Source organism: Urocitellus parryii, chromosome 6 (assembly GCF_045843805.1).
Source record: "Urocitellus parryii isolate mUroPar1 chromosome 6, mUroPar1.hap1, whole genome shotgun sequence".
In the NCBI taxonomy this organism is placed as follows: domain Eukaryota; kingdom Metazoa; phylum Chordata; class Mammalia; order Rodentia; family Sciuridae; genus Urocitellus; species Urocitellus parryii.
The window spans coordinates 130,744,704-130,771,595 of NC_135536.1; the positions used below are offsets into that span (position 1 = coordinate 130,744,704).

The following is a 26,892-nucleotide window of genomic DNA, read 5'->3' on the forward strand; positions in this document are numbered from 1 at the left end:
CCCTTCTTTATTTATTAACAGGAATATTCTGTAAAGACAAATTTTCCTTATCTACTGGTCACCCAGTATTGTGTGTGTATGTGTATGTGTTTGTGTGTGTGTACATACACATATATATACACATAAACACAATCCATATTGGAAAGGCATGATAAATATTTGCATTTATTGCTTTTATTTGTTTTTATGTAATAAGTTGATTCCCTAGCACCCACCAACATTGACTAATATATTTTATTATAGTTATTAATATAGAGATTTAAACATAGAGGATATTCTTAAATCCTTTGCAGTTTTTATTTTTATTAATGCCCAAGCTGTCCAAAATTATGCTCATAAGAGTTTCAATGAGTTGTCTCCTGAGTCTTTATGAAAAGACTCTAGTAGTATTAACAGTTTCTTTGCTACCTGTTAATTACATGATGTCCAGGATAATTTTTCACATTTTCACCCCCAAACCTGGAAGTCATTTCCCATGGAGTCTTGGTTCCTTTTTAATAAAAAAATGGTATTTACAGACCATGATTCAAGCCCGAGAGGTGCTCACTGCTATTAAGTTGGCCGTCTGGTCATTACTTTTAGGCCTCTAAAGTAAAGGGAGCTAGAAGATTTGACTTGTTCTTGTTTTAAGATAAAACATCTCAGGATTTTTTAAATAGAAACTTAAAATTTGATTTTAAACAATAGATTTTACTTAATTTCTACTCTCTTTCATCTGTGTCTCCTTTCTCCTATACCAAGAACATAAGTTCTCAAGAATACAAGACATTTTAAAATTAGATGATCACATTTGTATTGTCATCTGCTTTATCCTACATTACTCACACAGCAGGCTCAGAACAGCAATGTCATTGCCATGCCAGCAATAGGACGATGGAAAAACATTTTATAATTGTATTTAGATTTCTTGTTCTCTTTGGATATATCCATCTATAGGCAAATTAATCTGTGTTAAAGTCACTTGGAAGAATTGTTCTCTATGTGGTTAATGCACCAAGTGGAAACATATTTAGGGTTTTTGGTTTCTGTTCTTTTATCTTTGATTTTTAGGAAACTTTGCACTTTTGAAATCTAATCTTGTCTTACAAATTTGTAAAACAGTTTACATGACCCCAGAGTCAAATGTAAAAGACAGGTATATACAGAGAAGCTAGCTTCTATTACTTATTTTCCCATATGTCTTCTTTTCTGTAAAATTATGGTTAGGGTTAGGGTTAAGGTTAACCAACTTCTTTTGTTTCTTTTAATTCTTTATAAATTTCACATCAGCCTTGTCCCAGGGCCATAGTACTCATTTTATATTGTTAGTGTACATTTGCTGCTGAAGCAAACACAGAGAATTGTTTTTAGGAATAAACTGTAATTACAATGTGCATGAAATATCTGATACAATTCTTATACATGAAGATTGCTTGATAAAGGATATCTATAATCTTAGTCTTACCTAATAAAGAAAAAAACTTCCTCTAGTTTCAAAATTGGATTTGCAAGAATTACTATGGATACAGCGCTACTGCATAAAACTATAGCCAACACCCAGCACATGATGCCTGGAACTCTGTGAAGATTCATTCATTATTTGTTGAGGGGTTGCTGGAATGAACAGCTGCTCATTAATCCTGATGCTGCTATTAGAATGGATGACAAGCAGCATGTGGTATATATACACAGTGGATTTGTACTCAGCCATAAAGGAGAATGAAATTATGGCCTTTGCCAGTCAATGGATGGAAATGGAGAACATCATGCTAAGTGAAACAGCCAGACTCAGAAAACACAGGGTCGAATGTCGTCTTTCATATATGGAAGTTAGAGAGAAACAAGAGAAAGAAGGCCTGGGGAGGGATATCATAAAGATGTAGGAAAGATCAGTGGAGTAGAAGACGGAGATCAAGAGGGAGGGAAGAGGGACAGGAAAGGAGAGGAAATGTGAACTCAATTTAACAAAATCATGTTTTATGTGCATATATGAATATATCACTGAGAATTTCACTTTTATGTTTAGGTAGAAACCACCAATAAAAACTAAATAAATGAGTGAAAGAAAGATCAGTTAGAGGAAGGAGAATTGAAGGAGGGAAAAAAAGAGGGAAAGGCAGGAGGAACACAGACTGAAATGGAGTTTGCCAAACTCCACGTGTGTACAATTTTGTCAAAATGAACACCATTCCTACATGAATACCGTAATTTAAAAAAAAAAAAAAGAATGGATAACAAGCACAAAAGGTCTCAAGTTAAGGTATCATAATCTTCCAGGAGAAACTGTGTTTAGAATTAGTCTTTTTGGCTGCATGACATGTACATTTCAATACATCACAGTTCTATTCAATACAACGTACACTCATTGAGACAACGGATATGCCAATGTACCATAAGCCTCATTGAAAAGCAGAATCTTGAGTTGGAAACCTTGCCTTTTCTTCATTAGAAAGGAAAATTATCTCCATTATTTTAAACCTCTGTAGAATTAAACCCCATTAGCATTAAATCCCAGAGGGAAAGGATTAAGAGAATTTATCCAAATGGCCTGAGTACTGTCCTCACTGGTGGGATGCCACATGGGAAGAGTTGAGAATTGGAAGCTGAGCAACCAGTGTCAAAAAACAGAAAAACCTGATTTTCCACCAAACCTCTGGACCAACAGTGTGTGGGAGAAAGAATATTCTTTCCTCACATTTGTAGATATGGAATTAAAAAAATAGAAACAGAAATATGCATATACACAAGATAAAAATAAGAATAGATTCTTTATTAAGACTTAGATAATTTACATTTTTAAGGATTTATTTATTCCTTAAAAAGAACTCTGGAAAAAAAAGAACTCAGTAATAAAGTTTTAATTAGAATTTATTCTAGTTTTGTGACTTGTGAAAATAGATCTTCTAGCCATGCTGCATCTTCAGGGTTACACCAAAACGTCACACTGGCCAGCTCTAGAGTGGAGGTAAGACATCCTTGTGAGTATCGCAGGCCCAGTGAAGCCTGAGGGCTATAAGCAGGGATGAGCTACTGTCCTCTAAACAGCAGAAAGAAACACTTTGCTTGAAAGTCCCTGGAAGAGAGGGAAGCTCAGCCGGGTACTGCAGGAAATACTGACATTCAGTGAAGAGCTCTGCAAGCCAAAGACACGGCACGGACCAAAATGAGAAAGGGCAAGACATGACGTGTACTCTGGCCAGAGCACACAAGGGAAACAAAGGGAGGCAAGGAAGGTAACCGGAGGCCAAGCTGTGGTGGGGCTTGAATGCCACTCGGGGAGTTGAGATACCATAAAGGAGGAAATGAGGACCCTCTTGAGGTTTTTGACAAAGAATACGATCTTAAACAAACATGTTCGATGACCTGAAGCCATAGTGATGAGAAGACACAGGCCTTGTCTCTAAGGGACACAGAGGCCAGGGGAAGACAGAGGAAGAAATAGTCACCGTGCTGGGAGCAGAAGAGAGGGAGTTAATGTGAGGACCTCAAAGCGCGTGGTGGAAGACTTGATGGAGATGACCCGATTAGTTAAAGTTCAGTCTGGGAAAGGAGATGAGTGTTATGTGTGCTAATTTTCTCATAACTCAAATGTACTCATGTAAACAACCATGCGTTATTAATTTTTAGAAATGTAAATCAGTCCAAAGCCATTGTACTTCTGTGCATGTACAGGATGATGAACAAAATTGAAACTGTTTCTGGGAAGAGGCCATACTAAGGGCCATGAGTCACTGTCCTGAACTGTCACTGCTAACCCTGGGGACATGAGGCTCAACAGAAAGTGATCCAAACCTCGAATCCTGGATCATGTTTTTCTTGAAACTGTTTATGATGCAGCCTCCCCACAGGGCTTGCTGTTGGGATCTTTAAGTCACCCAAACAGGAACGCAGCAAACTGCACTGAGAGCCGTGTCACCACACCCACCTTCCCCTCTCAGTCACCCACCACCCGGGAGGCAAGCTAGGAGGAAGAAAATGCTGTCAGAAAGCAAGATCCCAGGATGAGGAAGGAAGAAAGGACCAGAGAGAGGTATGGAGGGAGAGAGAGCCTGTGGGAACCAGGGAGCGAGGGAGGGAGGGAGGAAGGAAGGAAGGTCAGTCAGGATAGAAAGTGAAGGTGATTATGGTATGGGGAAGATGTCCCTGAGGAAGAAACAGTGGAGCTGAAGGATAAATAAAGGTTAGACACTGATAACAGGGAGGGGACGACGGTCTAAAAATCCAAGGGAAATGTTCTAAGCACTTGGTGCAAAGGCTGCAGTTGAGGAAGAGTGGCGTGAAGGGAAAGAAGCACACAGATTGGCCAAGAGTACCTGGCCTAGAAATGTGCACTTTGGCAATGCAGAGAAATTACCCCATGTGGGGCGTCCCTAAACAGCGACATACCTGTGCCCCACTTGTCCTTGGGATGCCTCACCAGTACAGTAACCAGCAATGCAAGGACCTCGGGGCTACTGATCTCACTGTAAAACCCTAGCCCAAGAGTGGACAGTAAATCCAGGCTGGAAGACAGGGCAGAAAGTGGCACTGTATTGGTGCTAGAAGCTAGAAAGGTTGGCCACCCTATATCAGCTTACTCAAATCTCAGATTAAGGATAGCCACAAGGCAAGCAGACATAGAGAATAACAAAATAGATGCTTTCAAGACACTTCTCTGACTGTCCATCCAAATAGCAGAGCCATTTTCCCACCACAGAGAAGAGCCCTCAAGATGCCTCTCAGCTCCCCAAAGTCCAGACTCAAGGAAACATAAATCCCCAAGTATGAGAGACAAAAGTATTCACTGATTGACCTGAGCCCACGGTGCCTTCACTAGCCAGGAACCTCTTTGCAAACCATGGCTGCACTTCTGCAAAGCAGGCCAGAACTGGCCAAGCAAAAGGAAATATTTCCAAATTCCAAATAAGCCAATCAAAACATAATGCCTCAAATCCCTCGTGACAGGGAATAAATTCCATTATTGCTTCTCCATCTAGCTCTTCCAAGTTCAGCTTGGAGGGAATCAGGAAACTCTTTCCTTGCCTATCGTAGCCCTCTCTTACCTAGCCAGAAAATGAACTCACCTGTGTTTTGTAGCTCTGTTGACTTTTGCTTTATGCCTGGGCAAGAAAAACAAAGAAGATGCTTTCACCTGGTCCTCCACCTGCTATTACTCCCTGAAGGTTCAGTCTCTGGTGCAAAGCCCTACCCTTTTTCCAAGACACTAATAAAACCCATTCCCTTTGTTACGCCTATGGAGGATGGACCACAACAGAATCTATCCTTGGCATTCATTGAAAAGAAACATGCATTCGGGAGCAGAGAAGCTGTATAGTGATGACAGTAGTCAAAATAAGAACTGGAGGTACTCAAAGAACTAGAGGTAATCATATATTGAGGGCTCCCTAACTATATGAGGCTATACTACATACATGGGTGACTCTTCAGGAAGGCTCAGAGGCCATTCAAGTATAAGACAGGGAAAGCCACTAAATCTTATAGATCCAGGGAAAACACCCCAGGAAAAGTACATACAAGGAGAAAGACAACACTGACAAGAGAGTCCACGTGGCAGACCTAGTAAGGTGAGAAGAAAGCTGGTCACCTGTAAAAACTGAGGAATAAGAGAACCGGACATCTACTTGATATAAGACACTAGGCATCCCTGAAGGTTCTCCAAATCACGGCAGGACTTTGGAGGAAAGAGACAATGTGATGACTGGGTCTTAAAGACTTTGGTGAATGTTCAGATCAATCATCTAGCTAGATGGCATGATCCTCCAAGGAGAAGAAGCATTGAGAGGAGGGGACTTGTCAGGAAGTAGCAGAGGGGACTCAGAAGAGGTCAGTCTCCTATCTTAGCAGCATGTTGCCTGGTGTGTGCAGCATGAGCAGCCCCCACAGGCAATGAGCCTGGTCAAGGCATGTTTTTAATTGAAGCAGGAAGTGAGAAGTTGGGACACAGGGCTTAGTTGACTATGAGAGGGCAACAGAAAATATTGTAGAAGTCAATGTCAAAAGGCATGGAGGACAAGCAAAGAGAGGAGACAATAGAGAAGGGAGCCCACTTGCTTTCCATGATCCAGGGATTATGGAGGATGGAGCTAAAGTGCTGGAAATAACCTAGCCTCAAAGTGTTTGAAAATTTGAGAATTTTAAATAGAGACTGTTGCAATCTCAGAGGAGAGAGGATCTCAGACAGGTAGCAGGGCTCAGTTTAGACAGGACCTATCTCAGCATTTCTGAATGGAGTGAGGGACTTTTAGGAGAAGCTGTATTGTGGATTATCTTAAACTTCACCACCCTATATCCACCATTTAACCAATGGTAAAAGTTATTTTTAAAAATCATACAGTATCCTCCAACTAGGTCTAAGATGACGGCATTAAAAGAGGACAGTATCTCCATAGCTCAAGAGGTAGATGTGGAACCTCTACTAACAGACTAATGCTGTTATTCTCCAGAAATAACTAATTTGTAAAAAGCTCAATGAAAATAAAATTCAGAGCCCACAGGTGTCAAAGTCAATAGAAACAGATCTCAATGATGCATGTGCCTAAACTAGGAAAGAAGTACATGTCATTCCACTTAACGTGTTCTTCTCTCCTCCTAACAGATCATGCACTTGCTTTTTCCTTAGGTTGCTAAACCTCTGGAATATTTAAGGAGTGTAACTACATTTGACCAAGATTACTCACTAACAAAGGAATGAACTATTCAAACTCAAATGACTTGCTGCTTCGAAACATGACACACACACCGGCCAGGAGTAACACGGAGACACTCCTGCATGGAGAACATGTAAGTGGCTCATTCTGATCAGTGAAAAAGATGATAGAGCCCCGCAGACCCAAGTCCTGAGCGCATCTTCCTTTACCAGAAATTTCAGAAGTTAGTATATACTTTCCAAGCTAAAAAACGATTACATAAATAACTTGGAAAGCTCAAGTGATATTTCTAAGGCCTGCCAGCAGTTTAACCACAAGGAAGGTCCTGGCCAAGATATTCATGAAAAGTTCAGGAGAAGTTACTTTGAGAAAGATGTACTCACAGCAAACAGATTTCTTCTTCATAGGAAGAATGCATAAATCAATAGTTAAATAAGGAAAAGGAATATTAGGCCTGGCATAATAGCATAAGAGGAAAAAAAAAGACACTTTAAAGAAGTTCAGGAATAAGACGACACAAAGGTTTCATTATTAATATATTATTGTTATTACTAGTTTTAAAAAATTCATTCAAACATTTCTCTCATACTTTCCCTGCCCACAGATTAAATGTAAAATGTCTTAACGGAACTTAAGGGTAAAGAACAAGCACTTGGCTTTGCTGCTGCCTGGCTCTCAGGCTTGCACAAGGCATTGCTCCTCTCCAAGACCTCACCTGAAAACCCCAAATCCCCATATTTCCTTTGAACTCTGACATGCTGCAATTCCAGATGCCTGTCATGGCCACCCATCCAGTCCTCCACCTCCCTGGCAGCAGAGACACACACAAACGCAAACAGAGAAGACATTTAAAAATAAGACATCATATAGACAGGCAGTCAATGGCATCCAAGGAAGGAAAAGAAGTAAACTATGACTCCATCTATGAGGTCATCACACCTGAGGATTTTACACAGATTTTTACAAATACAGAATTACCTGCCTCAGGATCTAAATGTGAGTTCAAGAAAGTAATTGAAATTGTCAAAAATTAAGATGCCTGTTTGAGGTTAGGAAGGAAGGTTTGGAGGAGATACTAGAAGTTAGATCTAAGGAGTAAAAAAAAAAAAACTGAAGAGGATTAAGTAGCATAGGACATTAAAGGACTTGAAAATCAATTGGATACTGAAAGCAAGGGTAGGTCAGAATATAGGTTAAAGCATTTTAAATGTAGACAGAAATCTTAAATCTGTTTGAGCATGTGTTCAGGAAAAGAGAAAACAAGTGCTAAATTAATCAGAGGCTCCTTCTCTGGAGTCTATGGAAGAGAGAGAAGGTTACAGGAGAGAAAGGATGATGGGGGACAGACAGATCAAAAAGGACCTCCACAGCGTGAAACCAAAGTTGTCCTTTTACAAATGGATCCAAGATTACTTCAGTGAGATTCATCCTTAGTGAATTTTAAGAAAACCAGAACCCACCATTTTCTGGACACCCAGATTTTGTCCTGTGTGCTTGGAACACATACCATTCATCTTTTATCTTGCCTCTTGGTGTCACATAGTCTAACAGTGGCAAAGCTCGGCATTACACCAGCATATACACATATAAAGACAATGCATGACAACAGACAAACACGTACGGGCAGCAACTTCTAAGTCACCTACCACTGGTGCTTCACCTTCATCACTCTGTGGTTGCTACTGAGAAGGGAGCCTCCCCCAACAAGTCCACTAAGCCTGGAAGATGCACCTTCCACACTTCCCTACGCCTAACACATGCTAAAAATAAAAATCAAAGAATATTTGTGCAAAAAGTTTCCTAACTTTAAAAATAAATAAATAAATAAATGACCTCTCACTGAGAAACACTAAGACCGTCACAGATTTATAAATCAGAGTCCACAATGAATCTCCCCATTTCAATTTTCTGGGGGTTGAAATAAGGTAGAGATGGAAAAGAATCTCTTCATCCTCTTTTCCCAGAAAGAGACCCAGGCAGAGAGTGACAGAGCCCACTCTCAAAATACTGCCTTACTCAATGAAGAAAGAACAAAGTGTGGACTTTGAGACGGCTCCTTAGAACCAACCAACGTTGGTTGCCAGTGAACCAGTCCTCAGTGGGACAAAACTCCAAAACCATTAGCTGCAATGACAAAAAAAAAAAAATCTGTCCTTGGGGTCTGGCTGGCTAATAACTCTTCCAACCACAACCTTCTTAACCAATTGTCCCAAAGTAATCTTTCCTAACTAGGTCCAATGCCACCAAGTGCGAGAATGCTTTCATTTTAAGGATGTGGGAAGTCAGTGCCATTTTAATTTCAACTAACATGTTTCATCTAGACTGAAAAACAAATTGTGATTTCTACTAAAAACTGGAGAGAAATCAAATGCTTACAAGATGCTACTAGCATAGCTAATTCTAAATTCCTGAAGAAACTGATAGTATGCTGGTAAAGCAATCCATTAATACCAAATCATTCTCTGTGGTCTGCTAAGGTTCCCAACGTTCTATGAGCCATAACAGTAGAATCAAGATTTTTAGGAAAGGATATAATTTTTAAGGCAATTCTTCTGAAGGAAGCAGCTGGGTATATTCTAGAGTGGGGTAGCCTCAGGTTTGGAGAATAATGGCCTTAGTTTTTCAAATAACCATCTGGATGTCCTTGAGCAAGTCACTTGCACGTTCAGAATCTCTATTTTCTTCACTTGTAAAATGGGGCGTTTCAGCCAAAGACTCCACCAGCTGTAAAATTCTATAATTCTCTAAGTCATAGTTTACTGCATCACTGGCAAGACTGCCACCATAATCTAATTGATCCAATTAGCACTCTGCAATGTAGAATATTCTATTTGTAGTTTCAAAAGATAGACTATGTTAGACTGGAAGGAGGGCAGATCATGAAATGCAGTCATCTTGTTTTTTGAAACAGCTAAAGAGTCTAAGGTCCAAAGATGTCAAGTAACTGAGTTAAATTACAAGCTAATTAGTGGAAGAAGACAACTGGGGCTGCCTGACTTGTCCTGTCTGCACTGCTCCCCAGTTGGCCTCCGGCTGCTCTCTTCACTAGAAGTTGCTTAGTCTCTCTGAATAATCACAGTGTGGCTTTTATGCCTCTCATTAAATGCAGCCTACATCACAGCTGTGCTTTACTGGCCTCAGGGTTATTAGTTTTCCAGGCACCTAATCCAGGAGACATTTGAAGACTGACCTGAAGGTTTTCATGAAAATGTGCCCAGGATAAAATACTTTTAAAAGTCCAATGAGGGTTGACCAAGAAAGCCAATATCTCCATACTTTCCACCTGCTTCCCATTTTATCAAATGAGTATTTTATAGGAAGGAAGAGCCTCATGAACCCATGTCTGCCCCAACAACTTTCAGAAACCAGGCTGTGGCCTCAATTGCATAAGCATTTTGTCACTCTGGCTTCAGGCCACTGTGAAAGCAGACAGCATCTCTGGCATTTATACACAGACTCCACAGGTAAGGACCCGAGCCACCTGACAGCACAGATGCTGCCCTGGTGGCAAATCTCACAAATCCTGTATCTGTTTCTGCTTGTGAAATGCTGGCTGGGTTATAGTAAAGGCTACACTGGAACACTGAGCCCACTACTCCCCCAGGTACGGAATCTTTGGAGGCACTGCCCTGCAAACCTTTTAGGACAATCTGGGAATTTCTGAGCAGGAGCAATGCCGCATGCCACCCAGTATGCTGCAATTTGTTCCAATGTGAGACAATTTGTTCCAAAGAGTACAACTGACTGCTAGACATTAAACCCTATATTATGTTGGATCCAACAACTTGGTTGAATCTCTCAGACATAATGATGTGTGAAAGAAGCCAGACACAAACGAGTATGTGCTGTGTGATTCCATTTATATAAAATTAAAAGTATAAAGCAGGCAAAACCGATTTGTAACAGTGACACAAATCAGAATGGTGGTCCCTCCATAGGTGGGGGATATTAATTGGAAGAGGCACAGGAACCATCTAGGGTGCTAGAAATGTTTGGTTTCTTAATTTGGGGTAGTAGTTATGTGGGTGTCAAAATATTTAAAGATTCATCAATTCTATACTTTAGATATGTATGCATTTTACTGTATGCACAATAAAAATTATTTTAAAGGGCTAGGAGTATAACACAGTGGTAAAGTGCTTATCTAGTACTAAGAAGGCCCTGGTTGAATCCCAGCAGGAAAAAAAAATTAAAATGTTGTATGGGACCCCTTCTTTCCTTCAGCATAAGAATATCTGAGATTATCTGAATTGCACATTTACAAATAGTATCATTAGAAATAGCCATAGCTAAATTAAATGCTTAAACTGTGCAGGGAGATTTATGTGAATTATCTCCTTTAAATCCTCAAAACATCTACATAAGATAAATACCATTCAGATTCCCACTTCATAGAAAAGAAAACTCAAGGTGCAGAGAAGTAAAGTAATTTGTCTCAAGTCACACAGCAAATAAAGTGGAACTAGGATTTGAACCCAAAGCAGACTCACTCCAGAGCTTTGGTTTGCAGTTGATCTTAACATTGTGTCATATGCTACAGGGGAAGGGTCTTCCTGAACTTTGATAATGTTTGATAATCGGTTCTGTCTTCTCACTAGTGCCTGAGAAGCACCGAACATCACAGTGCCTTGTGCATGTTCTGCATCAAGAGGAAAAAGGATAAGGGCTTGGGCCATGGGCTAACAGTCTCTAGCTGATTAAATCCTAAAGTTCATTCAGGAGAGACACCTAGTTCAACATAAGGGCCTGTTGTTTTTCCTTGCCATCAGCAGAGAAGCGTGGGTGCTGTTACTGGCTTGTTTTCTTTGACCTTATTCCTCTCCCTTAAAAGAAACACACCGTGGGGCAACACAGAGTGGTTTTGTATGCTATTCACTGGGGCTTTCTGTAGCAACATGTCCTAGGATGAAATTTCCACAGCATGCCACACACTTTTAAGATCTACTTTAGACCTTTTGAAAAGACCAAAGGGGCTTGTTTTCCTCTTTTTCTAGCTTTTATATTGTTATTACATTAAACATAATGTATCTGTGGAGCCTGGAGAAGGCATTAACCACTCTTTAATTATAAAATACATAGCTTGTTATTTTCCAGACACCCTCTTTTATCCTTTACTGCCTTCTCAATTAGGGATCATATGAAACCTGTTGGATCATTGATTTCTGGATTAAAAGAAGCCATAAATTAAAGACCCTCTAAAAACCACTGGAGGAAAAGGCAGAAAGTGACTTAATGATGTCTTAGGGCTTATTAGCAACCAGACCCAATTCCTGGGCTCCATAACACAAATTCAGAATAACCCCCACCTGACCCTAGCTCCCCAAACAATTGTTTATGTACTCATTTTTCAATTAACTTGGAATAATGATTGAATGTGGAAATTTTCAATTAAAAAAAAAACTGGTCTCATCTCACCTGTGCCCCCGTGACCCACTGTGGCTTCCTACCCACAGTAATCTGTGAAGTCACGGCCCTGGTCCTCACCCCCAACCCAAATTCAGAGTTAAAACTGTAGGTCAGTTATCAGCAGCCTTCGGATCAGAATAAATTTGTGTCGTCCTCTGAACTGGGACATGGTTCTGGGCAAATGTCTCCACCCTGCATCTGCCTGCTCTGCTGTGCAAGACTTCAGTCCTCCTCCCAGGCTAATCTCCAGCCCCCATACAGTGCTAGCCAGTCCCAGAGCCAGGTCCCTCTCCCTGTGGTCCCATCTTAACATCTACCATGTTGGGCAGACTAAATTTCTTAGAGTTGCCCCTTGTGAGTAAAGTCTTGTACCCGCTAACTAGGCCTTGCCTAAATCAAACAAGAATGTGCTAGCCTTTGAGAAAGTAGCTCAGGACAACATAGCTGGCCTCAATAGTTAGGCAGACTCCCTCCAAGCCAGCGTGTGCGTGACAAGGTAATTGTGCCCATCTCCTCATTTCTACTTGTGTCTGTACCTACCAAGATCTGCCAGATCCCCCAAAGTCCTCCATGGGCTTAAATCCTACCCAAGTCTGCTCCACGGCCCCCATGAATTCAGGCTCTCAACTAGAAACCTTTGCATTTGGCAAAGTTAACATTCTCTGTTTCAGTGAAATATAAGTGTCTCAAAGACATTCATAATCTCAAATGCTATGAAGATAATCAGTGTGAATTTGGAATGGAAGGAAATCACAGTTCTTAGTGCCCAGCTTCTGTATCTCAGGCAAGCATGGCCTTCCAATCTAGTTAGCCTTCATGAAGAGATTTAAATACACAAATGCATATACACATACATGTACACACACACACCACACACACATACACACACACACACATTTGTTCCTTTCTGGAAAATGGGCTTGGAAAAAATATGTTGGTGCTAACAAAAGAAACAAAGTACAAGCTAAGAGGGAAAAGAAGCAATGCTTAATCAGAAAATAAAACTTTCAAAAAAATTCATCATGGAATAATAAATTTGGTGATAACTGAAATGAATGAACCCATCATATATTTTTTATAGATGTAAGAAAAAGTGATTTTGAAGCAAATGACCCAACCAGAACCTGAACCGTACCTGGCATAGAATATTATATGCAAACATGGCCATCCAGAAGTCTTGGGATCCTTCAAGAGTGTCAGGTATTAGTATTGCTCAGGGGAAAACAATTATTTTGCAGGCATTTTTCAGAAAGTATCCCACCAATGGCCAAATGGAACATCAAAGGCAGGTTCTTTGGCAATGTTCTTACCTGGTCATCATAGCGGTATGTAAGGAACTGCTCCCCTGTTGTATCTTCCAGAAAACTTCCCTGAGGAGAGAGTGCAAACTCAGGAAGGAAGTAGGCTCCAGGAGACTTCTCTGCTGTGGTCTGAAAGGCAAAGTCACCTGGTTACACAAAAGGCTCCAGGGCAGACCTCCTAAGGGACAGATTCTAAAAAGGACATTCCAAGAGAATCCAGAATTCTGCATTCAGAAAAGGGAAGTGTCCTGTCTGGGCAAAGACCAAGGTGGGGCACATCAGGCACCTGTGCTGGGGACACTGTTAGACCAGGATATCACATTGGTCTTTCTCAAATGACCAGGAGTGGAACTATTCCACTGCCCTCCTCCTGCTGCTCCCCACCTTTCAGCCATTCAGCCATAGAGAAGTTAACTGCTTACGTTTTGTTGTTGCAAACCTATTGCTTTTACAGTACATTTTCTTTCCTTTTTTCTTTTATTATTTGTGTGTGTATGTATATGTGTGAGTAAAACTGGGAAATGATTTTTTTTCCACACTAACAGAAAGGCATGTTCATTATAGCAACTTAAGAAAATACAGACTACTACAAAAGACAGCAAAATTCACCCATAATCCCTTCAAGTTATAATAACTACTTTTAATTGTTTTGGTGGATTTACTTAGGGTTTTTTTTTCTATTAACACTTTTTATCTTTATATAAAAATCCGGGGTTAAATAAAGGTGACTGTTGCAGAAAAACTCCATTTAGTTCATGGAAAGCTCATACCCTGGTATCTGAATCATTAGAACAAGTCCCATTGATTGCTATTTAAAAGGACTCAAGGAGAAGGACACCCCTGTTGGGGAATATGCCTTGGACAGAATGATTTAATAGACTTGTTACTATCAAGCCACCCACCTCCTTACTGATAAATCCCATCCAATAATTTTAAGGATGCAGAGTGATTACCAGGATTTCTACCTTGATTGATTCAAGAAGGAAAGTCAAAAAGGAGATGGAATCCCCAATGCTCAGTCCTGTCCAACTGAAAAACATGGACCCATGACTATCCCCTCAACTGGGAGCCTCACTCCCCCCTGCTTGCGAAGGAATGAGAAAGAAACAGAGTAAGAGGTCAGAGGTATTCCTCCAAGGAAATGGATCTCTGCAAATATGATGAGTCAGGAACAAATGTACATTTCCGGAGCAGAAGTATTTCTATTGCTCCATGGATATCTCATTCCAAAACCACAGTTGAAACTTTGGTTGAAGCAAAAAAACATGCATTTGAGTACAGCACTTTAAAATGAGAAATAAGCACACAGTAGTTTGGTCAAGGAACAGAGACCATCTAACTTCACTAGATTGGATAGCACTAAGAATTTTCAAGGTTTTTCTTACTGAATTTAATTTGCATGAAAAATTTAGCACCACAATTCTTAATTTGTCTCTACTGGCTTCACGATTACCAGAATCATAATTTTAGATGCCTTAAAGATAACTGCAGAAGTCATCCCAGGTCAAAATTCTTATTTTATAAATGAATTAACTCAGGTTGTCAGAGTTAAGAGACCTGCTTATCATAATGAAGCCAGGCATTAGACCCTTAGTTCCCATGTACAAAGTCACAGACAGATCCACTTATCAAAGAGTGGGAGCAGTCGAGAGTCATCACCTTAAAACAGTTTTCTGAATGTAGAGGACCTTCCAAGACTATAATTATATTAAGTTGACCATGCATTCAATACCTAGTTATTGAGCGCCTTCCATATGCCTGGAATACAATGAGGAACAAGGCTAAAGTCCCTGTTTTCATGAAAGCTACTTCTAGTGGAGTGGGGGAAATACATAATAAAATAACCAAATGCATATAAGTAAGAAAATTAAAGTTTGAAGTGCTGTAAAAGAAAGAACTGGGTGATAGAATAGAATTGGGAGGGGATACTTGATTTTTAGATAAGACGGTCAGCAAAAGGATCCTCAAGAAGGTACGATTTCAGCTAATTTCTAAAGCATTCAAAGGAGCCCATTTTGCAAAAAGCCAAGAATGAGTATTTCTACCAAATGAAGAGCAAGTCCCAGGGCCCCACAGTGGAAAGGAGGCCAACAAATTTAAAGAATAGAAAGGAGGTCAGTGTGGCTGGATTCAGTGTGGACAAGCAGCATGAAATGGAGATATGAAGGAGAGAAAGAGCCAGGACATTCAAAACCTTGAGACCATGGCTGGAATCACACAATTGTACTTAAACAACAGTGACTGTTTAATGGCTAGAGGAGGTAAAATGAAATCATTGATACAAACAGGTTAAAAGGGATGGTTCATTGGAATAGAATCATCATCCCAATGGAGACGGAGCAAGGTGGTTGGATTAGAACCCTCCAACTTGCTGATGAGGGAGAAAAGGGGAGGAATCCAGGATAATTTCTGAGTTTGAGGCCTAAGCAACAAACTAGAAAGGAATGCAATGGCCTATGGCAGGCCTGGAGGCGCTGGGAAGAATGGAGTCAGGTGAAGTTGGAGTAGTCTGTGAGACAATCCTCATGGAGAGCTTGAGTTTGCTGTTCCATATGCAACTCAGGAGTTCAGGAAGATGTGAGACTGGAGTAAGAGATTTGGAAGTCACAGCTGAAATTTTCATACACACACACACACACACACACACACACACACACACTTACAGCCACTATGCCTGAAAGGACCATACCTAGAGAGTTTGATAGACAAGGGAGCTTTTCCTGGTACTCTCAACAATTCTAATACTTGAAAATGTGAACAACAACAAAAGAAACAAAGAGTCTGAAAATGATCATTAACTGCAATAGAATGAAGAAAAATCCTGGGTCATAGAAGGATTCAGCATCAAAATAATCAACTATCTTGAGCTCTAAGAGATGGAGGGAGACGAGGCTGGATGAGTGTCCACTGGGTCTGGCAACAAGGAGGTCACTATTGACATTGACAAGCATAGTGACAATGAAGTGGCACAGGGACAATTCCAATGAGTATGAGTGACAGGAGAAGAGGATGTGGAGATCATGAAGGGAGATTGAGAATGAGGCCATAGGTAGGGGAACATGGAGTGGCAGGTAGACATTTTTAAAGACAGGAGCACTTCTATTACTGTGATACTCCAGTGGGTGAGGGTGAGGTAGGGAGAAGGAGGAGGAAGAGGAGGGGTCAGAATAAGATGATGGCGGTAGTAAAGCTCTTTAGAAGGAAGAGGAATGGAATCCAGCTTGTTACCAAACGGTTTGGCTTTGTAAAGATGAGGGCCCTGGATCCATGTAAGTCCACATCAGGCCATGTTTCTTTGCTGACTCCTGACTTTGAGCTATCACCTCCCCCTGGACACCTTGCCACTGGGTCCCAAGATCATCCATCTGTCCCTACTGTGCTGTCTTCCTTCCCATTCAATTTTCTTTCCACTTAGCAAAGTGGGACTCTCCTAAGACTGTTACAGATAAAATCTTTTGGAGTCTCTTTTGGTAACAGCACAATACTTCTCTTAGTTCCTTGTGTTCCTACAGTAGTAAAAACAACTACGAACATTTCCTAAGTTCCAACAAGCTTCCCCACCTTCAGCTCACGAAGACAGAGTCTCCACTGGCTCTGCCTTCCCCACGGTAGGTGCCCATCACAGTGCCTGGTACATGGGAGGTGAGGCACGAAAGACTGGTGGCCTCACCTGAGCCAAGTAGTAAAGGACCTGCTTCCCTGGCAACCCTGTGGGAGTTCAGGGTTACCAGTCCCTGGGCTAAACAAGATTTTCTTCACATCCCCCTCATATTACTTATTACAGATAAACAATGAAGCTTTTACACTCATCTCTTTATATAAAATCCTTACTCCAGAATAAATTTTCACTCAGGAATGTACTACAGCCCAGGTGCAATCCAAGTGTTTTCCAAAACCCCATAGCATTGAAAGCACAGTGAGGCCACCTCGCACCTCCATGGCTGTCTGCAGTGTTGTCGTATTGCACGATTATGAAAGCCCAGCATTTCTTGGCTCTCTGATCTAGCCTGACTGCCTCAAGAATCCTGCCAGACACTCTGCAGCCTCTATTTGCATACCTTTAGTGACCAGGAGCTCACTCTCTTCAAAGTTACAGGGGTCTGTCAGAATCTAGCCAGTTTAAAGACACCAAACTAGTCCAAAGTGGCCTGTGGCTTTCCAGCTGAAGTGCCCTGGCCCCAGCACCTTCTCTGACATCCTCCTCCACAACTCCCCTCCCACATATGCACCATCTAGTAGAATTCTGGCATCTGAGCAGAGTGGGGTCTAGGATGGGCCAAATGTCTGAAGCACAGAATTGCAGAATAAGGAACGTTAGAGACAGTCCAACCCCCACCTCTCTTGAGGATGGAGTTTCTCTGGCAACAACTCCAATTGTAGATGCAACATATTCAACAAAGATCCTTTGGAGAAAGAGACTGGAAGGAAGGCCACTTGGGTTTCTGAGTGTCTAGCGTGAGCTAGCACCTGTGGGAGCTCCTTCTGTCTCCACACTTCACTGTGAGGTGGGTGCTGTAGCCTTGCTGCACACGGTGGGTTAGGACATTTGACTAGCGACACACAAACTTTTGGCTGCCCAGGCAGACTTCATCTCCATTTCCATTTCCTCTTCTCTTTCAATGGGTACAAGTCTTAGAAAAACTGAGCAGTATCCTTTAGGAGAAATGGCTGAGTCCATGCATGGTCTTAGAAAGTGAGCCCCATAAGGAATGCATGTGACATTTCCACCCAGATGGGAGGTAACTTCCTAACTGTCAGTGGGACTCAGGGGCATGTGGCTCCTTATGGGATGGGGTGACCAAAGAGGTCAGGACCCTTAAGTAGCAAGAGTTGGAGAGAAGACAGGGGGAGGGAGGCCAGATAGGAAGTGTACAATCTTCCCAGGGCACAGAGCCAGGGCCTGGGAGAGAAGCTGCCAAAATGCATCCTCTCCACCAGCTGCTGAGTCACCAGGGACAGGGGCAGGAGGAGTCCAGACAGCACCTCCAGGGACTATGAATCTGAGACTTGGGGATACAGCTGTGTCTCCCCCACCCCCAAACTTCAGCTGAAGTCTTTGACTTTGGCAGAAGGAAGTAACATGGATTCAAAACCAGGATTTCAGTATTCTAAGCACTGCTCCATCCCTATAAAGGATCAGGAAGAACTATCAAGACTGGGATTGACTGTACAACTGTGCTATAATAAATATATAAAAAATATATATAAATAAAATACATATATTTATATATTTGACATCTGAAGTTGAGGGGGGCAGCTTGGGGACTGAGGCCTTAGCCTATGAGTTTGATGCAACCTCCAGATAAATAGTTTCAGAATTGACTAAAGGACACAGCTTGTATCCACCGAAGAAATGGCTGGTGTGTAGGAAATTACCCTCAGACATTTGATGTAAGGAGTGTTGTATTGAGCGGAAAAGAGAGTAGGAACAAGCACTTTGAGTTTTTTTTTTGTTTTGTTTTGTTTTGTTGTTTTTTTTGTTGTTGGTTTTTTCCTGTCTCTCACAATGGGATAACGGGAAGAGAGAAAAGCAGGGGAGAAGTGGGTATTCCTATAACAGAAAATGTGTCTCATGTGCCTCAAAAGTCAAGCAGAGGGCCAGGGTTGTAGCTCAGTGGTAGAGTACATGCCTAGCATTTGTGAGGCACCAAATAAAATAAATAAATTTTAAAAAGGTACTGTGTCTATTTATAATTTTTTTTTAAAAGTCAAGCAGACACCAGTTAAAACAAACACAATGTGATTCCCATCAAAATTCTGCAAGCCAGTCTGAATACTTCTGAGTTCAGTCTGAACCCTAGAAGAGGGATGCTCATTCCTCTCCCGAGCATGAACACATCTGAGCAATACACCACCAAACTTCAGAGCTGTGGTCAGTGGAGGCTCCCAAGTCTTTTTTTCCCACAAGCTGTTGCTAAGCCATGTTCCTGTACTCTGGACTCAGACCAGACTGCCCAGTTTCCTGTCGTTCACATCCACTTTCATTCTAATCCATCGGGACTATTTTGGATCCCAACTTCATCTACCAGTATGTGTATCACTCTCCCTGCTTTGAGCCAGCCCAAATTTGAGGCATGCTCTCCATCGGCATGCCTCCATCTCCATCCTAGTCACCACTACAAACACTGAGCTGGGACAGGACTGAAGTCTGGCCATTTAGCTATCCTCAGGCTCATGGCAAATCCGTGTTGGTCACTAGAGATTCAAAAAATATCTTGTCAGGTGCTTCAAGTCAGTCGTGATACAGAGGACACAAGGGAATAAGAAGCTAGGTGGAAGAAGTGACATTCCAACACATCTGAATGAATGGGCCAAGCTCCAAGAGGGCAAAGCCTGAGCCACTCTTGCTGGACTCCTCCCATGATACTAGGACTCAGCAGAGGACTTTTAAGGTCACTGTCAGGAATAAGAAAGCACATGGATCAATCTTGATTCATGGCAACCAAGATCTGCAAGGGAGAGTTCAGCACATGGATGGGAGGGGTAGGACCACTCCTGCAGTTGGAAGATCCCTTTAAATGATAATGTCCCCTAAGTCTGGAAATGTGCTTCCTAGGGGCATGTCCAACAAACAGTTTGCAAAGAAGACATTCTCTGTGTGGCCTCTGGCAGTTGTTTCCCCTGCCTAGGATAGTTTATAGGGACTTTACAAAAATTGAACTTTTACAATTTGAACCCTGTGGTTTGGGTCTGGACTGTTCACTGAAGCTCATGTGGTGAAGGCTTGGTCCCCAGGGCAGCAATGTTCAGAGATAGGGTTTTGGGGGAAGTGACTGGGTCATGAGGCTCTGACCTCATCTGTGGATTTATCCACTGAAGGATTCATAGCTGATTGGATTATTGGGGGTTGTTATGGTTTGGATATGAGGTGTCACCAGAAGTTTTCATTAATGCAGACATATTCAGAGTCAAAATGATTAGATTCTGAGAGCTGTAACTTGATCAAACTCTTCAAACTAGAATGAACAGACTGGGTGGTAACTATAGGCAGGTGGGACATGGCTAAAGGAGCTAAATCTCCGGGATGCATTTTCCCCCATGGTCCCTTCCTCCCCCTCTGCTTCCTGACCCCACCATGCACTGGGCAGATTTCCTCCACTGGGCCTTTCCGCCATGATGCACTGCCTCACCATGAGCCCAGAGCAATGGAGTCAGCCATCTGTGAAGGGAATCTCTGAAACAATAAACTCTGAATCAAACTTTTCCTCCACTAGGTTGTTCTTGTCGGGTGTTTTGATCATCATGACAAAAAAATCTGACTAAAACAGAGGTGGTGGAAACTATAAGAGGTGGAACTTATTTGGAGGGAGTACATACTTGAAGCATGCTCTTGGAAACTATATCTTGTCCCCAGTCACGTCTTCTCTGTTTCCAGGCTTCCATAAGGTGAACATCTTTCCTCCACCATGCCCTTCTGCCATGATGTTCTGCCTTGTCTCAGACCCAAAGCAGTGGAGCCAGCCAGTCACAGACTGAAACCTCTGACACTAGAAGCCAAAATAAATCTTTTCTCTTTTAAATTGTTTTCCTCGGGTATTTTGTCACAGTGACAAAAAGATGACTAACACAAGGTCAATGAGGAAAAATTAAGATAACCAATACAACTTAAATTCAGTGTACCAAGTACATTTTTGTTCCAAAATCTATGATGTACATTTTGTTTGAATCTGAAATGAAGATTAAAAAAAGAAACCTCCAGGATCATTTTGTTTTTTCAAGTAGAATGTCACCATTCCAAGACTTTTCAGTCTTTGGTGCCCAAAAACTTCCTGATACAATATAATACATTTACTTTGGCGGGGTAAAAAGGGAAGCTGAAAGAAAAGTAGTTTCAAACCTTTTTTTTCTGAGTTTCTAAAGTTGATTCTAGGGATTTAAGATTCTTTTTCTCTATTTAGTGTCGGTTTAATATATGTTCTCCTGATATCGTTCAGCTGAAAGATCTAACATCTTTAAAAACATCTGAGAACAACCTCAGCCAAATACCACCAAGTTTCACACTTTAGCTTCACTCTGGATCATGTTTTCAAAAGAAGTGTGAGCAGCAGACTCTTCTCCATCCCTCCCACAGTGCAGAGGCAGGCGGGCCCATGGGTGCCCTTATTCAGGAAGAACTATTTACATGGCTGGAAAAGCTCTTTCCTGGAATTTAAATATATCACATTAATAGAAGCTAGAGAGAAAAAAGTACAAAAGGGACCTCATGAAAATACAAGGGAGACCAGTAGAGTTGAAGAAGGGAATCAGGGGGAGGGGAAAGGGGAGGTACAAGGAAATTAAATTGATTAAATTATGTTATATGTATGTAGAGATACGTCACAATAAATCCAACTATTATGTGTAATCATAATACTCCAGTAAAAAATAAATACATCACATTAAGACTCTCTTCAGCAAATTGGAATTTGAATCTCATGAATGTCATTATGTCATTCACAGCACCATTTCTTCTTCTGCCACTAATCGTGCGTTCCTTCTCTCTCAAGTTCCTCTCTCGCTTCCCCATAGCACTCCAGACACACACACACATACACACACACACACTGAGGTACACATTCTTAATCAGCCCTGGCAAGCAGAGCCCAGGGTAATCAGTGAAAAAATCTTATTGGAACAGGTTTCACCTTTCAGTTCCCTGGAAGGAGAAAAACCTGAAAACGGACCCATCAACTTTCTTTGGTGCTCAGCATTGGGCTTTGTACCCGGAAGACCTCCAGTAATTGAGTTCTTTCCTACAAGCAGACCTGAGTTGCCTTCTGCCCAGCCCGGGAACCCTGCATGACTACTCCCTCCACCACAGAGCACACACAGGCTGTGTGCTGGCACTTCACAAGGGGTTATTTTAAAACTCAGCTATTACTCTGAAGGGGGAACGGAAAGAAAGCCTTCCCCTGCCAACATACACAATATAGATCCTCTTTCCCTGGAGCCTGCCCCCCCAAAAAAAATTTTATTTGAGTCCATTTTTCAAGACCTTGAAGTAAGCTGACCCATTGGAAACAGCAATTAGCAAAACGTCACATGGAAATAAGTCTACCTTAAAATACCTTAGGAAAAAACTCAACTTCATGCTCCATGAACAGGGCTCTGTGGCCAAATAAAGAACCCAGGTGCTCATCTCAGATCTTGATAAGTTGGAGACTCCCTGTTCCACTCCTTGTCCCGTCCTTTCTCCTCCTGGTCCAGCCACCTGGGCAAGGATCTAACATCTTAAAAAAGATGTTAGATCCTTGGCAAGGGGTGGTGCTGTCCCTGACCAAGGTGGTCAGTAGAGGAGGCAGTGGGAGCGAGGGTAAATAACTGGGGATGGGAGCAAGTGCGGTGTGTGGGAACTACTCCAAGAGAGAGCTGCGCAGACGTGAGATGACTGCTGGTGGACCCCTGTCATTCTCTCCCAGGAATCCCTTCCACTCCCTGCCAGGAACTCCATGTAAAGAGAGAACCATCTCTCAGGGCTCAGTCTGGGCACTGGAATTTGCACTTTGATCCTAAAGTGAAATATGTATTTTCCCACAGCCTCTTCACCACTAACACTCATCATCATCTCCCTGGCAGAGAAAAAGGCATCTTTGCTTTTTAAATAAAGTGCAAATATGTATTTTATTTTACCAAAGTGATGGGGGTGGGTCATCCAAAAAGTATGGAGTGTCCAAGTGCCTGTTCAGTCACTCAGTCTGCATGGATTAGGCGCCTACAGGGCACCCAGCAGTGTTTTTGACACTGAGATTTTAGCAGTTGATAAAACAGAAAAAAAAAAATACATCACTTTTTCCAAGAAGCTGAGATTCTGACGAGGGGAAACAGAAAACGAACTCAATACAGAAGTAAATTGTATACTAAGTTGTATGGGGAAAGGAGACTGGAGGTATCGGGGAGCAGGATATAAATTACAGTTTTAAGTGAAGTGATCCAGGTAGACCAAGGAAAGTCAGGATTCCTGAGGGAATCACTCATTTGTCTGATCTTCTAAGCTGACAATATGTGTCTTGTCCTTTTTTCTTGGAGGTTCCAACATGCCCACATTCTCTAGGAACCTGGCTAGGACCTGCAGAGCTCTCTGGAGTCTCTCTGCCTCTATCTACCCTTTCCTCCTTGGCCCAAGTGCCTCTCAGCCTCGACTGCCCTACATCCAGATCTGTTCCTGCCACTCCAGCATCCCTCCTGAACAAGGGTGTCTCTGCTGTCCTGCCATGTCTGGCCAGCTGCTCTACCTGATCAGCCACAGCTGACACTGCCCTGTCCTTATAACACAGGTGCTCCATGTGTATGTTGAGAACACACATTCCTTGATGACTGATTAGTTATGCCTGCATGATATTCTTTGTTGCCAACCTGCATGACAATTACTGAGTATCATGCAAATTTTATACATGATTTTTTGTTAATTCAGTACCAAAAAAAAAAAAAAGAACAGAAAACAAAAGAAGCATCACCAGCTCTTCCCCATCTTCCCCATTTGGCAACGAGACACCACCCAACCTGACAAAGTCCAGAAATGCATCGGGGACATATTCATGTTTATTCAAGGTCTTTCTCACCCCTACAGCTTTATTTCTTTCAGGAAACAGCTCGTCTGTGTGGCTGAAATCATGCAGGCTTTCAAAATGCAGCCTTCCAAGAGAAGAAAAAGACAGAAATGTGCTGTTTGCACATACTCTGAAAAACATTTATATTCATCATAAATCGGTTTGTTTTTCTAAGCTTTGCAGGGCAGGAAGTGTTCAGTGTGAACAACGTCAGAGGAATTGCCAAACTTGCTGTATGGATGCTCATGCCTTTCAGAATTCTTAAACAAGCAGGACGATAGGATGTTAGTGATTTAGACTTGGGATGTCTTTGCTTCATGAGACTAAAATGGCATCGCTCTAATTTCCATAACTACAGAAAAACCTTGAAACTTAGCATAAAATTTGAAGGACTTCTTAAAAACAAAAGGTGATGCTTTCATAAAATTAAGATAACAAATATCAGCCTTTGCAGTATAATTGTAACAAATCCATGTTGGAGCCATAAACCAGAATAAGAAATGGTTACAAAATACTACTTTTGTTGAAAAGAAAAACAATGCAAACTACAGTTTTTGATCCAATATGTTGGATGTGACACAGGTTTATAAATTTAAGATAATATTTTAAAGTATAATTTTAATTTCCTAATGATATATGGAGTCATAAATAATTTTATTTAGAGTATTTAAAGCATCATCATGCAATTCCATATTTGTTTGACATGAAAATGTCACTTAGCTTTAAGTCCTGAATAAACATCAGATTCATTTTACCAGTGGTACCGGATACATGGAAAATCACATTCACAAACTAGACAAACTTAGACACCAAACACCTGTTATAATTGGCAATGGAAACTTAAGCTTAAGAAGAGGGCCAGATTTGCAGTTGGGAGTCTGGGGGTCCGAGAAAGTGACTGTGTGACTCTCCACAGATCCCCTCAAGTCCCTAGGTCTTATTCCCCATGTCACCCAACAGGGAACATCAAGCCAGATGAGCACCACAATGCCCTAGATAGTAGGAAAGTCAGGCAAGAAGATGACTGGGCAGTAACTCTGTTTCTTTACTGTATTTTTAAAATTACCACAGTAATACTTTTAGTGTGAATATAGAAAACATTCCCCAAGCAGAAAAAAATATCCAGCCATCAAACAGTAAAATTCTGGGATCCTTTGTCATGAGAGTCATTGTATTTTTTTGGGGGGGGGGCAGGGTGCAGGGAGGATACCAGGGATTGAACTCAGGGGCACTCAACTACTGAGCCACATTCCCAGCCCTACTTTTTATTTTATTTAGAGACAGGGTCTCACTGAGTTGCTTAATGCCTCATTATTGCTGAGGCTGGCTTTGAACCTGTGATCCTACTGTCTCAGCCTCCTAAGCCACTGGGATTACAGGCTGTACCTGCCACCGCACCCAGACTGATTGTATGTTTTGTTTTTTGTTTTTTGGGGGGAGTTTTTGTAATTGTAGATGGACAGCATGCCTTTATTTTATTTGTTTATTTTTATGTGATACTGAGGAGCAAACCCAGTGTCTCACACATGCAAGGCAAGCACTCTACCACTGAGCTATAGCCCCAGGCCCTGATTACATGGTTTTAACCAAAATAAGATCCAGAAGAAAAGAACTGCATTAAGACCCCTCCCACTGACTCCAAAGGCCCTGAGATATAGCCCCACTATGTGCAAAGATAAAAGTATAGAATAACTCCAGGATAAAGAAGTAATGGCTGGAGACCTTAGCTGCTGCTTCTCGCTGCCTCTGGGAAGGGAGGGTATTCAAGAGAGAAGGCAGCTAGACCAGGCATATTTGTGCTTTCAGGACTTCAAGTTCCTCATTTGTCAAATGAAGTTAAAAACCAAATCCTTCCCAGAGTTGCTGTGACTATTCAATAAAATATCACATGTGATGGTGCTCTTGAAGCTGTATGAAGCTGTACAAATATATAATACTAAGATGATTGTACTCACAAAGTTCCAAAAAATAAGTTTTTAATTTAAACATTAATGCAAACATGTACTGAGTATATTCCCCTTGCAGATATTGCACTGGCCGTCAGACTGAACAAGAGGCTCCATGCTTTGGGCTGCTCACCATCTGGGTTTGGGTGTGGACCGAGAGAAGGAAATAGGCAATGATGAAGCCATGTGATAAGGGCTAGCAGAGAGAGGAAAAATTGGATGCTACAGTACACACAGGAGCGTCACCAAGGCTGGAGTCACCACACTGAGCTGTAAAGAAGAAGGAACTAGCCAGGGAAATATAGTGAAGGAGGGATGAACAAAGCCCTCTGGAAATAACATGGGCATGATGAACAACATGGGCCAAGACAAGGAGGTTGGATCAGAAAGAGCAAGTCGGAGGAACAGAGTGTAGCTCTGCACAGAGTGAGAGAGAAGTGGAAAGAAAAGAGTTGGAGAGGCAGACCCAGGCTGGATCTTGAAGCAGGGCTGGAATGCAGACCGCAAAGTCCATGTTCATCCTTCGGAAGCATTGGAGGGATAATAAGGAGAGGTGAAGTTATGATGGTGAAGACCTGGAAGGGTGAGAGAGACAGAGGCAGGGACACCACTAGTTACGCTATATGATGGTGGCAATGAGAATTGAGAGAGAGAAATGAACAATAAGATAGCATCTTAGAACTCAAGCTATTAAAAAGTTGTTGCACTCTATTTGAAATACTGGAAGAAATGTTAACACTTAAGGGAAGAATATAAAGAATAAAACTGACTCCACGGAAGGAAAGAAAGGAAGGGAGAGAGGGAGGGAAAATCCCATGGCCCTTTAACCATGAGAAAAGAGAAAAGGAATCAGTATTTAACCTTCTATCCATGAAGAAAACCACACAACCACAAGTTTTGATAAGTGAGCTTTGCAAAACATTCAAAATACAAACAATTTAAACTTTTAAAATTATTTCAAGAAATAGTGAAAATAAAGGAACACTTAATAAATCATTTTATGAGATTATAATCTTGATAACAAAACCAGACAAGAATAATACAAGAAAGAAACTCACATATGAACTCCCCTAAAATGAATACAAAA

General features: G+C 41.5%; 1 protein-coding gene across 1 annotated transcript in view; it reads right to left on the reverse strand.

Annotated features, from left to right (window-relative positions):
* Adamtsl3 (ADAMTS like 3) overlaps positions 1-26,892 on the reverse strand; it is a 320,949-nt gene that overhangs the window by 264,487 nt on the left and 29,570 nt on the right. Inside the window, exon 3 of the mRNA XM_026388213.2 lies at positions 13,343-13,462. Coding sequence (XP_026243998.2) covers positions 13,343-13,462 — 120 coding nt within the window. The remainder of the gene's footprint in view (positions 1-13,342; positions 13,463-26,892) is intronic.